This window comes from Myotis myotis, unplaced genomic scaffold (assembly GCF_014108235.1).
Source record: "Myotis myotis isolate mMyoMyo1 unplaced genomic scaffold, mMyoMyo1.p scaffold_m19_p_8, whole genome shotgun sequence".
NCBI classification, from domain to species: domain Eukaryota; kingdom Metazoa; phylum Chordata; class Mammalia; order Chiroptera; family Vespertilionidae; genus Myotis; species Myotis myotis.
The window spans coordinates 93,854,079-93,871,716 of record NW_023416390.1 but is presented as its reverse complement, the minus strand read 5'-3'; the positions used below and the strand labels follow the sequence as shown (position 1 = coordinate 93,871,716).

At 41.8% G+C, this 17,638-nt stretch overlaps 1 protein-coding gene across 11 annotated transcripts in view; it reads right to left on the bottom strand.

Annotated features, from left to right (window-relative positions):
- UGGT1 (UDP-glucose glycoprotein glucosyltransferase 1) overlaps window positions 1–17,638 on the bottom strand; it is a 190,335-nt gene that overhangs the window by 137,951 nt on the left and 34,746 nt on the right. For 10 of the 11 annotated variants that reach the window (XM_036318740.1, XM_036318734.1, XM_036318739.1 and 7 more), the window contains 6 exons: window positions 17,285–17,459; window positions 16,095–16,191; window positions 14,809–14,887; window positions 4,854–4,954; window positions 2,012–2,111; window positions 348–408 (listed from right to left, as the gene is read on the bottom strand). In XM_036318740.1, the coding sequence (XP_036174633.1) occupies window positions 348–408; window positions 2,012–2,111; window positions 4,854–4,954; window positions 14,809–14,887; window positions 16,095–16,191; window positions 17,285–17,459 (613 nt within the window). Of the gene's footprint in view, window positions 1–347; window positions 409–2,011; window positions 2,112–4,853; window positions 4,955–14,808; window positions 14,888–16,094; window positions 16,192–17,284; window positions 17,460–17,638 lie in introns of those variants that run through there. The other variant, XM_036318744.1, reaches the window with a different exon arrangement.

Genomic DNA, 17,638 nt, shown 5'->3' with positions numbered 1-17,638 from the left:
AAATAAAGTACCAATTTAAGCTTGTTACAAGTCTGGAGACAGATATCAAAATAATCAGCTAAGGGCTGGAAGCAGATGTTTCTGGGAAAAGGGACCCACAGGGAGTGAGACATGTTGAGGGGGTGCTATTTTCGTTAATAAACAGGTGGCATCATTTGGTGCTTTAAATTATATTCAACTTTGATTAAAAACTAAAAATATAAAAGATTACAGAAATGAATTAAAATACCACTATCTTTGATCAAACAAGATTAAAACTATTAATGTCACAGATTTAACTCAGATTTCCTCAACTTTATAACTATAATAAAAAAACAGAAAGGCCACTATTTTCCATTGGTTATTACCTTCTGATTCTCTTCCACTTCAGTTCTAAGTTCTGAACTCACAGCAGTTTTTGTTATTGCTCTAAGGAAATAAAACATTAACAGTACTTGGTTTAATATTTATATAAATACCTTCAACTTCCCTATATTTACATATGAAACAACAAATTGCTTGATAAAATACAAAAACCTAATGGAAAAAATCTTAAACCTTTACAATTGATAAACATATTTCTCCTCTCAGATGTGTACATATTTTTTCATTATTAAAAGATACAATATCATGGAAAAGTAGCAGTAATGGCAGCATTTTAATGCAAGTACAATTATTTCCAAGATCTTAGTTAACTATATGTAACTCTATTCATGTATATGATCTCTATAGTTAACAGGCTAAAGGATAATGTTAAATAAATTAAGGCGACAGACTGCTCATCCTATTTAAGCACTTGTGGGTGAAGATGGAATCCTACATGTACATCTTCAATAGTATGCTTGACTAAAGGAGAACATACTATATGATTTATAAGTCCTAAGAAATATTTTCAAGACTAATAAAACCTCTCATATCAGAATTCAAAATACCTCATTCAGTGACTTAAGAAAAACTGCCACTTAAGTCATTAGTTTATAACAATTTGGCTTTTAAAACAACTTTGCCATGCATTTATGAGATGTGGAGAGCTACACTATTCAATTGAAAGCAATACCAGATGTGGGAACCATGCCACAGTATGCCAGATGCCCAAGGCCACTCTGAGTGTGGGAATCTTAAAAAGAATGTTTAAGGCTAAGATACCCAGGTGCAAGAATACAGCAATCTAGACTGCATAAGCATGAGCTTCTATAACCCAAATGACTGATGTCACTCTTGGCAGAAAGCCTCTTTTATCTAAGTAGTATTAACATACTGAAGCTACTTCAGTAACATACTGAAGCTACTGAGGCCGTGAGTTCAGATGTGGCTACTAGGTGAGGCTGCTGCTGCTATGTGGAAAGATGTATTGTTATCTAGCTGGTGTGTGGCTACCTGCTATGCGGATCTTTGCTTAAAGAACTGTTTTATCTAGTGGCTCTTTGTTAGCTGTGGCACATAGCCACTGTCTCCTACAATGAACACTCCCTTATCTACCCATGACTTCTCATGGCTTCTTCATCAAATACCCAGGGTCCCAGAAGGTCCAGCCCCTGGCAGAGGGGCTTGGACCCGACACTGGAAAAGCTGCATTCAGAATCTTACTCTGTCACTAGGAACCGTCAGCCTCTATAACTCATTTTCTTCATCAAGATTAAATAAGATGATATATATGAAACTCTTCAGAAAGAAAAATACTATCATCCGTGTGAGACCCTCGATTGGTTATGTTTGCTTAGGTTAGATTGTTAATTCATCCAATCCTGAAAGGCAGCTATTTCACTGCTGAAGAAAGTTTATTTACAAAGGTCATACAGCCAGGAAGTGCAATGCCAGGAATACAACCAATATGGGTCTCTTCAACCAAACAATGCAGTCTTGCCTCTGCTCAGAAAGAGAGCACCATTAGCAGAATGGTGTTGCTAGCAAGAGAACTTTCATTTTCTAAGCATTTACGTATTTTAATTGCTTCAAATTACATATAAATGTGAAGATAATTAGGTATATGTTCAGGAGATGAATGCCTCAAAGCCTTAATCCCCTATATTACCTGGCTTTCGTAGGAAAATTTTGACTAAGATCCTTCATAACAACCAAAGCTAATTCAACAGGAGCAGCCAAGATTCGGGCAGCAGTCTGGAAACTTAGATCTGCAACAATGTAAAATATAACATAAAGTGTATTAATCTGATGCAATGAAAACTAGGAAAGAAAACACATTTATTTCCCACTATTTTCTTGGTAATTAAGAATGCCTTAGAATACAACCATCCATGAGAGTGCCTACCATTTAACTTCAGATTTTATTGACTTCCTAGGTCCCTACGGTATCTATTATAAATGTTTCTTCATCTACCTGCATGAAACAATAGGGCATATACTAATTCACTAAGCAGAAGATAAATCCATCCCAAATACATTTCCTTCTTCTGAATTTACAACAAATCTCAAATTATAACATAAGACTTTAGTAAATTATCTTGGAGAAAAAATTAATGAATAGTTTTTTGGACCAGAAAAGTATACATACACTCTCCCATACTGACATACCTCTGACATTTGATAGATATACTATTTAATAAATGTATACACAGAGACACACAGAGACCAAGGCAGATATGTTTCTACTAGAGGCCTGATGCACGAAATTCATGCAAGAGTAGAACTTCCTTCCCCCGGCTGCCGGCAATGGCTTCCTTCTGGCACCCAGAACCCAGGCTTCCCTCTAGCCACCAGCAGGCACCCAGGACCTGGGCTTCCCTCACAACCCCAGCTTTATCCTGAATAATTAGCATATTATACTTTTATTATTACAAACTACAGGCCTGGTGCACGAAATTCATGCATGGGGGGGTGGGGGGGGGGTCCCTCAACCCGGCCTGCACCCTCTCCAATCTGAAACCCCTTAGGGGATGTCTGACTGCCAGTTTAGGCCTGATCTCTGTGGGCCTAAACTGGCAGTCAGACATCCCTCTCGCAATCCAGGATAGCTGGCTCCTAACCAATCACCTGCCTCCCTGCCTGATCGCCCCTAACCCCCTCTGCTTGCCAGCCTGATAGCCCCCTAACCACTCCCCTGCTGGTCTGATCGCCCCCAACTACCCTCCCCTGACGGCATGATCGCCCACAACTGCCCTCCCTGTGCCAGCCTGATCACCCGCAACTGCCATGCCCTGCCGGCCTGATCGCCCCCTAACTGTTTGCTTCCCTGTGCCGACCTGATCGGGCCCCTAACTGCTTGCTCCCCTACCAGCCTGATCACCCCTAACCACCTCTGCCTCAGTCCTTGGCACCATGGCTTTGTTCGGAAGGAAGTTGGACGTCTGGGACATGTCTGGTCGATATGGTCTAATTAGCATATTACTCTTTTATTAGTATAGACTAGTGACCCGGTTCACGAAATTTGTGGACATTAAAAGAATTAATTAGAGGAAATATTTTAATATTGCTATTTGCCTTTCTCTATAATAGAAGTGTCAGAGATGAAAGAAAATTAGTAAAATATATATGAAAATCTTCCTCCTGTCGGAATCTGGGGCACGCCACAAGACCCAGAGTCAAGTCCCCACCCACCTGCACGCACCTCAAAATCGCACAAGACCCAGACCCACCCAGACCCACCCCCACTGAGCGAGACCCAGACCTGGCCAGCCCCACCCCTGTCAAGCCCCGCCGGACTGGGAATGCAGCCTCAGGTCCCCCAGCCCCTGCACCAGAGCAGGGGGCGTGGCCTCAGGTCCCTTGGCCCCGAGGTGGGGGACGCGGCCTCAGGTCCCTGCGGATCGGTCATTATGGCATGACAGTGTGATGACCATTTGCATATTAGCCTTTTATTATGAGGACTAGTGGTCCAGTGCACAAAATGTGTGCACATTAAAAGGGAATTAATTAGAGGAAATATTTTAATATTGCTATTTGCTTTCTCTATAATAGAAGTGTCAGAGATGAAAGAAAATTAGTAAAATGTATATGAAAATCTTCCTCCTGTCGGAGTCTGGGGCACACCGCAGGGCCCAGAGTCAAGACCCCACCCACCTGCGTGCACCTAAAAATCATGCGAGACCCAGACCCAGTTGGCCCCAACCCCATTGGGCGAGATCCAGACCAGGCCAGACCCACCTCCATCAAGCCCGACCAGGCAGGGGGCACAGCCTCAGGTCCCTCATCAAACCCTGCAGAGCAGGGGGGTGCGGCCTGAGGTACCCTGTCAATACCTGCCAGGCGGGGGGCGTTGCCTTAAGTTCCCTGTCAAGCCCCACCAGGTGGGGGGTTCAGCTTCAGGTCCCCCACCCTGGCCCGGCACTACGCAGCCTCAGGTTCCTGCCTCCGCTGTGGGCACAACCATCTTGTGTTACAGGAACCCTGCCTCCGCTATGGATGCAGCTATCTTGTAATGGCATGATAGAGTGAGGGTCAATTTGCATATTAATTCTTTATTATATAGGATACTACAAACTTATGCATCTGGTCACACAATGAAAGATCTGGCACTCATTTACATACATTACTTCTGAATAGCGTTATCTGTCTACAAAAGGACTGTCTTGTCTGATTAATCATAATTAATGACTATCTTTAAAATAAGTGGTACCTTTACAATCATATGAATGAATACAATTGCATTCAAATTCTACCTTTTTGTAGTATCACAAAATAGAGTCAAAAAGTAGGCCGGCCGAAACCGTTTTGGCTCAGTGGATAGAGCGTTGGCCTGCAGACTGAAAGGTCGCAGGTTCGATTCCGGTCAAGGGCATGTACCTGGGCTGCGGGCACATCCCCAGTAGGAGATATGCAGGAGGCGGCTGATCGATGTTTCTCTCCCATCAAAAATCAATAAAATATATTATAAAAAAAAAAAAAAGTAGGTCAGTGATTGTGTATGTTTTTATTACCTTGCAATTGCCAGACTTTTAAAGGTGCCATTTCATTGGTGCTCTCCACAAGATGCTTTCTAAGTTCTTTCAACTGTCCCTTCAGGTCAGGGTGCAGGTCTCTGAAAGAAACATAAAATCAGTCCTTGTCATGTGTCTTCTCTTTCTCAAAGCACACTCAAAGGTTGGCTCCACTTTTATTTCATGATTTTCACCTTGTTTCTCTTTGCTTAAGTAAAAGCACATGTATGTTGGGGGTGGGGGACTTGATAAATAATTCTTTGGTACAGAAAAGCAAGTATGATAGCAACAATCAATATTAGGCGGTAAGTACAATACATGGGTATGTTATAATATTTCCCATACTTTTGTGAGTCTATAATTTCTCAAAATAAAACTGAATCCATATTGCTACTAATCCCCAAATGAGTTTCTTTCCACAAATGCTCATAAATCCTTTGGTCACATGAATACAATGCAAGCTAACAAAGAGTATTGGGTTCTGTTTAGTTTTCTCTTGAAATATAGTACATTCTTTTAAAGCTAGTTACAACAAAAGATAGAAGCAGAGATATATCATTTAGACAGACAGACAAATGGCTGATAGAGTCCTTCTGCTCTTTTAAATGCTAGAAACTCAAAATTTCTTGTTTGTAATTTTTAACTTTTTTCAACCAGTTTACATTCAATATTATTCTACACCAGTTTCAGATGTAGAGCATAAACATTTCTTAAATACAACATGCATAAAGTTAAATATTTACTCACACCTTTTACCTTCCAAAGAATCCACTTCTAATCAGTCATTATAAACTTTTTCATGATAAAAATATCAAAAAATGGTCTAATTATTGTAGATAGCTAAATAACTATTCTGAATGTCCAAAAAGAAAAAATGTATTCAATACTCAAAAAAATACATTCTGCTGTAAATACATGAAATCCTAATGCTATTCAAAAACAAACATAGTGTGCCTGGTATGGCTCAGTGCATTAAGTGCCATGTCAGTCACCGGTGACTAACACTATACTTTCCGTCTGGACCGGTCAGTCACTGGTGCTGCCAGCATATCAGTGAAATCGGATAGTGGGCTAAGCAGTAAGGAAGACAAAACAGGATTGGCGCTTAACGTGTTAAAGCAGAAACAAATGACACAGAGACTAAAAAGACAACACAAAAAATCAATGAAACCAAGAGCTGGTTCTTTGAAAGGATAAACAATATTGATGAACTGTTAGCAAGACTTATCAAGAAAAAAGAGAGAGGAATCAAATAAAATCAGAAACGAAAACTGAGAAGTAACCATTGACACCACAGAAAATACTACGAACAACTGTATGCCACCAAGATGAACAATGTGTATGAAATGGACAAATTCCTAGAAAAATACAACCTCCCAAAACTGAATCAAAAAGAATCAGAAAACCTGAATAGGCCAGTAACAACAGATGAAACAGAAGCAGTAATAAAAAAATAAAAAAAACTGCCAGCAAACAAAAGCCTGGGTCCAGATGGCTTCATAGGGGAGTTTTACCAAACATTCGAAGAACTAACACCTACACTCCTCAAACTATTTCAGAAAATTGAAGAGGAAGGACACTTCCAAACTCTTTTTATGAGGCCAGTATTAGCCTAATTCCAAAATCAGATAAAGACACTATAAAGAAAGAAATTTGAAAAAGACAAAACGGACATCATCCAGAACCACAGGAAGGCTGGCTGAGTGGAAATTCTACAACTAGAAGGAAAGAGAAAAGCACACTGAGACTCAAAGGAGGTGTGGAAGTGAAGTGCAAAGGTACGGAGGCGCATGTGGAAAGGGCTGACAGCTGAGGACGCGATTGTCTTTTTCAATCGGGAGGGAGTCTCAAGCTCCCGACTGCTCTGAACTCCAGTTCCGGGAGAGGCTCTACAGACCCAGACTCATACGGGGAGAAACTGGATTGTCTGGCATCGGTCAGAACTCGAGGGCGGCTTTCTCTCAAAGGTGCTTGCAGTGATTACCGGGACGCTGAGAAGCGGAGCCTCTTAGTGTAGGACTAAGGAGCAGCCATAGCTGTTTGCTCCGCCCTGTTGATCCACTGAGACCCCGCCCCACCCAAGCTGTGCCCAGAGGCTTTTGCATATGAAAGGCCTGGCCCTTTGCATCTGAAAATTACCTAACAAACTGCAGCTGGGTCACAGAGACCCAGAACTTCCAAAAGAAGGCCCAAGGCCCCACAGCAGCTTGCACTGCTTCACAGCTAGGCTCCTGCTGGGTAGCCTCAGGCAGAGGCTACATTAGCACCTCCTTGGAAATCCAAGAGCCAGTGTACCCAGTGGTTAGAGTGGGACCATCCAGATTACAACTCCTCCGATGCATAAGGGACACACTCATGGGACAGACTCAGTGAGCACCAAAGCCCCACTGAAGCAAGTCTTGCCCCAGAGGGGTGTCTCCAGCACAGAAGTTCTCCCACCTTAGACACAGCTGATTCTCACAGCCAATTGGCCTGGAGGTCAATTCCTCCCAGTGATACCTACAACAATCAAGGCTTAACTACAACAAGACTGTGCACACAGCCCACAAAGGGGTGCACCAAGAGTGTCCACCTCAGGTAATTGGGAAGGCTGAACCACTTGGCCCTATAGGACACCTAGCACAGAAAGCCACTCTATCAACACAGGGAAGCATAAAAAATGCGGAGACAAAGAAACAGGTCACAAATGACAGAAATGGAGGAAAGCAAACTACTGGATATAGAGTTCAAAACCACACTTTTAAGGTTTTTCAAGAATTTTCTAGGAACCGCCGATAAATTTAGTAAGACCCTCAATAAGTCTAGTGAGACCGCCGATAAATTTAGTGAGACCCTCAAGAAATCTAGTGAGACCCTCGAGGATATGAAAAAGGACCAACTAGAAATTAAGCATACACTGACTGAAATATAGACTATTATACAGAGTTCCAAAAGCAGACTAGAGGATCACAAGAATCAAGTAAGAGATTTGAAATACAAAGAAGCAAAAAAGACCCAACCTGAAAAGCAAAAAGAAAAAAGAATCCAAAAATATGAAGATAGTGTAAGGAGCCTCTGGGACAGCTTCAAGCATACCAACATCCGAATTATAGGGGTGCCAGAACAAAAGAGAGAGCAAGATATTGAAAACCTATTTTAAGAAACAATGACAGAAAACTTCCCCTACCTGGTGAAAGAAATAGACTTACAAGTCCAGGAAGCACAGAGAACCCCAAACAAAAGGAATCCAAAGAGGACCACACCAAGACACATCATAATTAAAATACCAAGAGCAAAAGACAAAGAGAGAATCTTAAAAGCAGCAAGAGGAAAACAGCCAGTTACCTACAAGGGAGTACCCATACGAGTGTCAGCTCATTTCTCAACAGAAACTTTGCAGGCCAGAAGGGAGTGGCAAGAAATATTCAAAGTAATGAATACCAAGAACCTACAACCAAGATTAGTCTACCTAGCAAAGCTATCATTCAGAATTGAAGGTCAGATAAAGAGCTTCACAGATAAGGAAAAGCTAAAGGAGTTTATCACCACCAAACCAGAATTATATGAAATGCTGAAAGGTATCCCTAAGAAGAAGAGGAAGAAGAAGAAAAATGTCAAGAAACAAATTATGAACAACAAATACCCATCTATCAACAAGTAAATCTAAAAATCAAGTGAATAAATAATCTGATGAACAGAATAAACTGGTGAATAGAATAGAATCAGGGGCATAGAAAGGGCATGGACTGACTATTCTCGGGGGGAAAATGGGTGTGGGGGGTGTGGGAAGAGACTGGACAAAAATCGTGCACCTATGGATGAGGACAGTGGGGGGGGGAAGGGCAGAGGGGGGTGGGATCTGGGTGGAAGGGAGCTATGGGGGGAAAAAAGAGGAACAACTGTAATAACCTGAACAATAAAGATTTAATAATAAAAACAAAAAAAAATAATTGAGCGCCCTAGCAGGTTTGGCTGAGTCAATGGAGCGTTGGCCTGCAGACTGAAGGGTCCTAAGTTGGATTCCGGTACATAGTACATGCCTGGGTTGCTGGCTCGATCCCCAGTAGGGGGCATGCAGCAGACAGCTGGTCAATGATTCTCCCTCATCACTGATGTTTCTATCTCTCTCTCCCTTTCCTTCCCTCTCTGAAATCAATACGGGGGGGGGGGGGGGGGAGGGAAGGGAGGGAAGGAAGGAAGGAAGGAAGGAAGGAAGGAAGGAAGGAAGGAGGAGGGAGGGAGGGAGGGAGGGAGGGAGGGAGGGAGGGAGGGAGGGAGGGAAGGAAGGTAGGTAAATAGATTTACAGGCCAGTATCCCTGATGAACACAGATGCTAAAATCCTCAACAAAATATTAGCAAATCGCATCCAGCAATATATTAAAAAGATTACACCCATGACCAAGTGGGATTTATTCCTGGGATGCAAGGCTAGTACAATATTAGCAAATCAATAAACGTGATACATCACATAAACAAATTAAAAGACAAAAGTAACACGATCAGCCCTAACCGTTTTGGCTCAGTGGATAGAGCTTCGGCCTGCGTACTGAAGGGTCCCAGGTTCGATTCTGGTCAAGGGCATATACCTTGGTTGCAGGCACATCCCCAGTAGGGGGTGTGCAGGAGGTAGCTGATCAATGTTTCTCTCTCATTGATGTTTCTAACTCTCTATCCTTCTCCCTCCTCTCTGTAAAAAATCAATAAAATATATTTTTAAAAAATAATAAAACAACACGATCATATCGACACAGAAAAAGCATTCGACAAAATCCAGCACCCATTTTTTATTAAAACTCTCACCAAAATGGGAATAGAGGGAGCATATCTCAAAATGATAAAGGCCATATATGACAAACCTACAGCCAACATCATACTCAATGGGCAAAAACTAAAACATTTCCCCTAAGAACAGGAACAAGACAAGGATGTCGGTTTTCACCACTCTTATTCAACACTAGAGGCCCGATGCACGAAATCTGTGCAAGAGCAGCCCAAGCTGGCTCAGCCCTCGCAGCCCTGGCTGCCTCGGCCCTCACAGCCCCGGCTTAGTTCGGAAGGTTGTCCACACAGTCGTTCCGCTTTTCAGTCAATTTGCATATTATGCTTTTATTATTATAGATAGCATTGGAAGTCCTAGCCACAGCAATCGGACAAGAAGAAATAAAAGGCATCCAAATTGGAAATGAGGAAATAAAACTCTCATTATTAGCAGATGACATGATATTGTACATAGCAAGCCCTAAAGACTCCAACAAAAAACTACTAGACTTAATAAATGAATTTGGCAATGTAGCAGGCTACAAAATCAACACCCAAAAATCGATGAGGCCAGTAATGAATTCTCAGAAAAATAAACTAAACAAAAAACCCATTTACCATTGCAACAAAAAAAATTAAGATACTTTGAAATAAACTTAACCAAGAAGGTAAGACTTTTATTTAGAAAACTAAAGGACGTTGAAAAAAGAGACAGAAGAAGATATGAACAAGTGAAAGAATATATTGTGTTTATGGATTGGTAGGATTAACATCATTAAAATGTCCATACTACCCAAGGCAATCTACAAATTTAATGCAATCCCTATTAAAATACCAACAGCATCCGGCTGGTGTGGCTCAGTGATTGACCATCAGCCTAAGAACCAGGAGCTTACAGTTCGATTCCCAGTGAGGACACATGCCCAGGTTGTGGGCTCCAACCCCAGTGTGGGGTGTACGGGAGGCAGCCAATCAATGATTCTCTCTCATCATTGATGTTTCTGTCTCTCTTTCTTTCTACCTTCCTCTCTAAAATCAATAAAATATATATTTTTTTAAATTAAAAAAAATAAAATACCAACAGCATATTTCACAGATCTGAAACAAATACTCCAGTAATTTATAGGAAACAAAAAAGAACCTGAATAGCTGCAGCAATCTTGAGAAAGAAGAACAAAGTAGGAGGGATTTTCAATATCAGCTTACAAGATATACTACAGAGCCACTGTAATCAAAACAGCATGGTACTGCATAAGAACATGCATATAGATCAATGGAGCATAGCAGAGACCCCAGAAATCAATCCAGGCAATTATGCTCAATTAATATTTGACAAAGGAGGCAAGAACATATGATGGAGTCGAGGCAGTCTCTTCAATAAATGGTGTTGGGAAAATTGGATAGATATATGCAATAAAATGAAACTAGACCTCCAACTTACACCATACACAAGAATAAACTCAAAATGGATAAAAGACCTAAATGCAAGTTGGGAAACCATAAAAATCCTACAAAAAACCTTAGGCAGCAAAATCTCAGACAGCTGTCATAGCAATATGTTTATGGATACATCTACGAGGACAAAGAAAACTAAGTAGAAAATAAATAAATGCGACATAAAAAGCTTCTTTACAGCAAAAGAAATTATCAACAAATCGAAAAGGGAGCCCACTGCATGGGAGAACATATTTGGCAATGATACATCTGATAAAGGGTTAATATCCAAACTATATAAGCAACTCATATAACTTAACAAAAAGAAGACAGACAATCCAATTTAAAAATGGGCAAAGGACGTAAATTGACATTTCTTCAAAAAGGACATACAGATGGCCAAGAGACAGATAAAAAAATGTTCAGCCAGAACCGGTTTGGCTCAGTGGATAGAGCGTCGGCCTGCAGACTCAGGGGTCCCGGGTTAGATTCCGGTCAAGGGCATGTACCTTGGTTGCGGGCACATCCCCAGTGGGGGGCGTGCAGGAGGCAGCTGATCAATGTTTCTCTCTCATTGATGTTTCTGGCTCTCTATCCCTCTCCCTTCCTCTCTGTAAAAAATCAATAAAATATATTAAAAAATAAAAAGTTCAAAGTCACTGATCATCTGAGAGATGCAAATCAAAATGACATTGAGGTATCACCTCACGCCTGTCAGAATGGCTACCATCAACAAATCAACAAATGACAAGAGCTGGTGAAGATGTGGAGAAAAGGGAACCCTAGTACACTGCAGATGGGAATGCAGACTGGTGCAGCCATTATGGAAAATAGTACAAAGTTTCATCAAAATATTAAAAATAGAACTGCCATTTGACCCAGTGATCCCACTTCCAGGAATATAACCTAAGAAACCCAAAATAGCACTCAGAAAGAATGTATACATTTCTATGTTCATAGCAGCACAATTTATAATAGCTAAGATCTGGAAACAGCCCAAGTGCCCATCAGTATATGAGTGGATAAAAAAGCTGTGGTACATTTACACCATGGAGTACTATGGTAAAAAAGAAGAATCTCTTACCCTTCGAGACAGCACAGAGCAACCCTAGAGAGCATCATGCTAAGTGAAATAAGTCAGTCTGAGAAAGACAAGTATCACATGATCTCACTTATATGTGGAATCTAAGTAACAAAATAAACTGATGAATGGATCCAGGAGTGGATCCAGGGACATGGAAGCATGGAACACAGTGTGGAATCTTGGAGGGAAGACGGGGGAGGGTAGGTTGGTGAGGGGTAAACCACCAAAGACCTTGTATGGACATATGCATAATCCATGGCTGCAGACAGTGAGGTGGTGAGGGCCTGGGACAGGGAGTGGGGCAAGCTGGAGGGAGTTGATGCAGGTGAAAGGGGGACATATGTAAGACTTTCAACAATGAAGAATTATTTCTTTAACAATTTATCAGCAAAAAAAATAATCCTATCTAATAAGACAAACATGGTAATTAGCGTACGACCGCTACCCTTCCCATTGGCTAATCAGAGCAATATGCAAATTAACTGCCAGCCAAGATGGCGGCCGGCAGCCAGGCAGCTGGAAGCGAACATGAGGCTTGCTTGCTTCAGTGACGGAGGACTCCAACGTTCCCCGCCTGCCTTGCCGGCCTCTGAGCTTGCAGTTTAAGAAACATTGTAACAAATATAGAAGCTAAACAAAACCCCAGAAACCTGCTTTCAGCCAGCCAGGATCTCAGAGCTGGAGCTATACATTGTTTCGATTATAGAACCCAAACAAACCAGATACCTGCTTTCAGCAGCAGAGGACTCAGAGCTGGAGCCAGAGCTAAAGCTGGCCCAGAATAAAGAAAAAAAAAAGAAAAAAAGGAGCAGTTGGGAGCTTCAGTCACCCGCCAGCCTGAAAACAGCCGTCAACCCCTCACCCAGACTGGCCAGGCACCCCAGTGGGGACCCCAACCCTGCGGGGTGTGTGACCAGCTGCAAACAGCCATCATCCCCTCACCCAGGCTGGCCAGGCACCCCAGTGGGGACCCCCACCCTGATCCAGGACACCCTTCAGGGCAAACCAGCCAGCCCCACCCATGGACCAGGCCTCTAGCCTATATAGTAAAAGGATAATATGCCTCCCAGCACCGGGATCAGCGGAGCCATGAGGCCTCCCAGCACTGGGATCAGCGTGAGAGGGGGCAGTGCCCAAACTCCCTGATCGCCCTGCGGCTCTGTGTGTGACAGGGGGCGAGGCCACAACCTCCCTATCCGCCCTGCTGTGTTCGTGACAGGGGAAGGCACCCCAACCCCCTGATCAGCCCTACTCTGTGCCTGATAGGGGGGAGCTCCCCAACCCCCTGATCGCCCTGCGGCTCTGTGTGTGACAGGGTGCGGCGCCTCAACCCCCTGATCGGCCCTGCTCTGTGTGTGACAGGGTGCAGCGCCCCAACCCCACCCCCCCACGGGCCCTGCTCTGTGTGTGACGGGGTAGAGCCATAACCTCCCCATCGGCCCTGCCCTGAGTGTGACAGTGGCAGCGCCCCAACCTCCTGATTGGCCCTGCTCTGTGGGTGATAGAGGGCGGCGCCCCAACCCCCTGATCAGCCCTGCCCTGAGTGTGACGGGGGCAATGCCCCAACTCCCCTATCGGCCCTACTCTGTGAGTGACAGGGGAGAGCTCCTCAACCCCCTGATCTGCCCTGCTCTTGCATGACAGGGGGGAGCTCCCCAACCCCCTGATTGACCCTGCTCTGTGCGTGACAGGGTACGGAGCCCCAACCCCCCTGATGGGCCTGCTCTGTGCGTGACAGGGTACGGAGCCCCAACCCCCCTGATGGCCCTGCTCTGTGCGTTACAGGGGGTGGCGCCGCAACCTCCCCATCTACCCTGCCTTGAGTGACAGGGCGGTGCCACAACCCTCCAATCGGCCCTACCCTGAGCGTGACTGAGGGTGGCATCCCAACCTCCCAATCTGCCCTGCTCTGTGCGTGACAGGGGAAGGCGCCCCAACTCCCCAGTCGGCCCTGCTCTAAGCCCAACCAGGGGCTGCACCTAGGGATTGGGCCTGCCCTCTGCCACCTGGGAGCAGGCCTAAGCCAGCAGGGCGTTATCTCCCGAGGGGTCCGAGACTGCGAGAGGGCACAGGCCGGGCTGAAGGACCACCCCCCCCCCCCGAGTGCACAAATTTTTGTGCACCGGGCCTCTAGTAAAATGAATAAAAAAAGAGCTAAGAAGACTGTTTTCGGCTATAAAATCCTTTGATACTTCATAGGATGACTATGAAATTTTCTTCAAAAGAAAACCATATTCTATTCTCTTTCACATAGAGCAAATACTAATGTATTTTGACTGAACATGTATAAAATCTACTACACATCCTGCTACACCTCTTTTGCATTTTTTGCAGACTACGTTTAGCATGAGTAAATAGCTATTACCTCGCTAACTTAAAATACATTTTAATTTCTTGGGAAAATATTGACTGAAACAATTATATTTCTCCTACTATGTGAATAAAAAAATGACATGCAATTTTATGCCATCGATCACAAAGCCCAGAAAAGGAACTCAATGTAAATCATACGTGCTCAGAATGACTAGAGATCATAAACTGTCCTATAATTAAGTCGTCATCTCTTCCTATGAGATGACACACATGAAATACTGTTGGGAGTTCTGTAACTCAGACAGCAATATGGAAGATGGTGTAAAGTGTGAGGAAGCCTGGAGGTTTAAATAGAGTAAGACCCTTTCCCAAAAGAATATACATACCTTAATTTTCCAAAGAGAAATCCTTGAACTTCATCAATAGGATCATTTTCACCAATCACTGTGGTGTTTACTTCAGTTCCTGTAAAGGTACAGCAAAGTCATGTCTAATCACTCAGATTAGAAATAAAAATACTATAACCTCATACGTCTGAGTAATATAAAAAAAAAACCAGAACACCCAATATTATGATACCATTTAAAATGTTCATACCTAATTTTGCAATGGTAACAAACAAACAGAGAAAATTAATTTGTTTTTAATATGGCCTATGCTCCTGGATAAAGTATGAATATATTTTTTTCCTTAAAATTTGGAAAATTACATATTAAAATTTTCTAAATTAATACCTTTAAAATTACAAACAATGGAATTTTCAATATCAAAATTCTAAAGAATATGCAACCAGCAACTTAACCCTAAATAGATTATTGAGAACAGAATGATGAGTTACTAGGCTATCTTCCATGTACCAAGCCAATCCTTTTTAACTTTAAAATGAGCTCAAAAGAAAGAGAACCACAATCAACTTAATAACTAAACATTTAAAAAAAAATTTAAAGGTTAAAACAAAAGAAATAAAGGAGACTGTACATAAAACTTGTGGTTGAGTCCAGCCAGTATGGCTGAGCATTGACCTATAAACCAGGAGGTCACAGTTCGAATCCTGGTCAGGACAAACGCCCAGGTTGTGGGCTCAATCCACAGTAGGGGGCATACAGGAGGCAGCCAAGCAATGATTCTCTCATCATTGATGTTTCCAACTCTCCTTCTCCCTTTCTCTCTGAAATAAATAGAAACATATTTGAAAAAATAAAAATAAAACTTGTGGTTGAATTAATAAATTAAAAACTCTAGAGTATGACAAGAAGTATCCATAGTAAACTGTTCCAAGTACCGAAAATAATATAAACCATTAAAACGTTTGTTAATTATAGGAGAATTTAAGATTTCACATTGGGCCACAAATTAATGGCTATTTGTGAACTGCATGTCATCAATAACAATAGCTACTACTTATTGAATATTTTTGTGCAAAAAACTGTGTTAATTTCTTACTTATACATCTTATTTTCTCCACACAAATACTTTAAGAAGCATATATCATTATCTGTACACAGGAAAAAATTAGGACATAGGAATTTGCTTAATGTCACCAAACTCACATGGGACAGAAGACTCAGGTTCATCATATTCCTAAATCTATTCTTTATCATTAGGAAAAAGGTTCTCCTTTAACTCATTATTTTTAAAAAAGAAAACACATTGGTCTAATTTACAAATTCACCTTTCACCTGGGTATCATCCTTGGCCTTGTACTCGGTGCTCTTAATGGCCAGCTCCACGCCGTAGCCAGAGAGATACACAGGCTCTCTCCTGGGGCGCTGCAAGTAGAGCAAGAATTCCACCATCACCACTGAGCTCTTCAAATGTCACAATGTACAGAACGTGACTGTGTCAATGCCGTGTAGCTAACACCTCGGGTTATGCACTCAGAATACACTTAAACTGCAAAGGAAATCCTAGCCTCCTTTAGGTTCATATCCTGCCACATGTATGAAAATGGGGGTTCCAGGAGGAAGCCAAACCAGGGAAGGGAACAGTTGAAAAGGCAAGGAAAAGGAACCAAACCATGTGAAGAAATGGAGAAAGAGGAGGAGTTTCACAACCTGTGCAGCAGGGCTGGGAACAGTGAGGGAGACTTCCGCCCAGCAGTGCAGTGTTGGGGCCGTGTGTACATGGAGGCACGTTTACATTGATGGAATTCAAATGTCTTCAGTCAGGGTTTGGGCTGACCCAATGTCACAGGCTTACCACCACCCTGAATAAGGATGGGCCTGTAGACATTTTAATCTTTAAGACCAACAACAGAGTATGGGGGCAGAGGGAAGGAGTGCAGTTGTCAAAAATTAAATATTAATTTGAATGTTTCTCCTCATACAAATTTTCATTCAAAATTTTTTACTTGCATGGACTTAGCATCCAATATTTATTGAGTTTATTAGAACATAGAAACTTTAAGGCTAACAAGCTGTACACATAAATAATTTAAAGCTAAATGCTATACAAGGAATCAAAACCTTCATTTTCAATCGATTCTGCCTGGTTTTTACCTCCAGAAATCCTTCCTTTTCCATCTTATGAAAAGATTTTTTAAAAAAGAAGTTTAGAAAGGAAATTAATTAAAGAATTAGTTCCATAGTATGCAAGCATATTAAATCTGGGCCAAATTAAATATAATTTACGTGGTTCATTTTGAAATAGAATATGAACTTTATTACGCTATTTTTAAGCATAACTGTTTTAAACTTTAGAAAAGTAAGCAAAGTATCTCCTATGTGCAAAAAGCATTTTATGAAAGTACTTAACTTTTCAAAAAAGTAAAATTTTATAAACGGAAAAATTATTAGCTTATGTGATAAAATCATGCGGGGCAAATTAATATTTAGAAGAGTTGTAAAGTAAGTCAATACTTACAGATACATAATGTCTGAATATGTAATTGATTTTGCCTGCATTGCTTTTTGATACAAGTTGGCGGTGGAAATTATAAAATGCCTCATAACCAATCTCAGAGTAGAAAATCACCACTGGACTCTCAGGACTGGATGAGGGGTATCTGTGATCACCTTTGAACAATAAGGGCTTGGGTCTGAAAATAAATAGCAAAAGCTTAAAATTATAAACTTTAAAAAGTTTTGAAAGAAAATATAGCTGCAACAATAATTTAAGTAAAGATTGTGAGCATCTTAATATAAAAGTATCGAAATGTTAAATAGTTTTCAGGAAGAATACTGTCAGGTATGAGTCTTACTTCATCATCATTAAAAA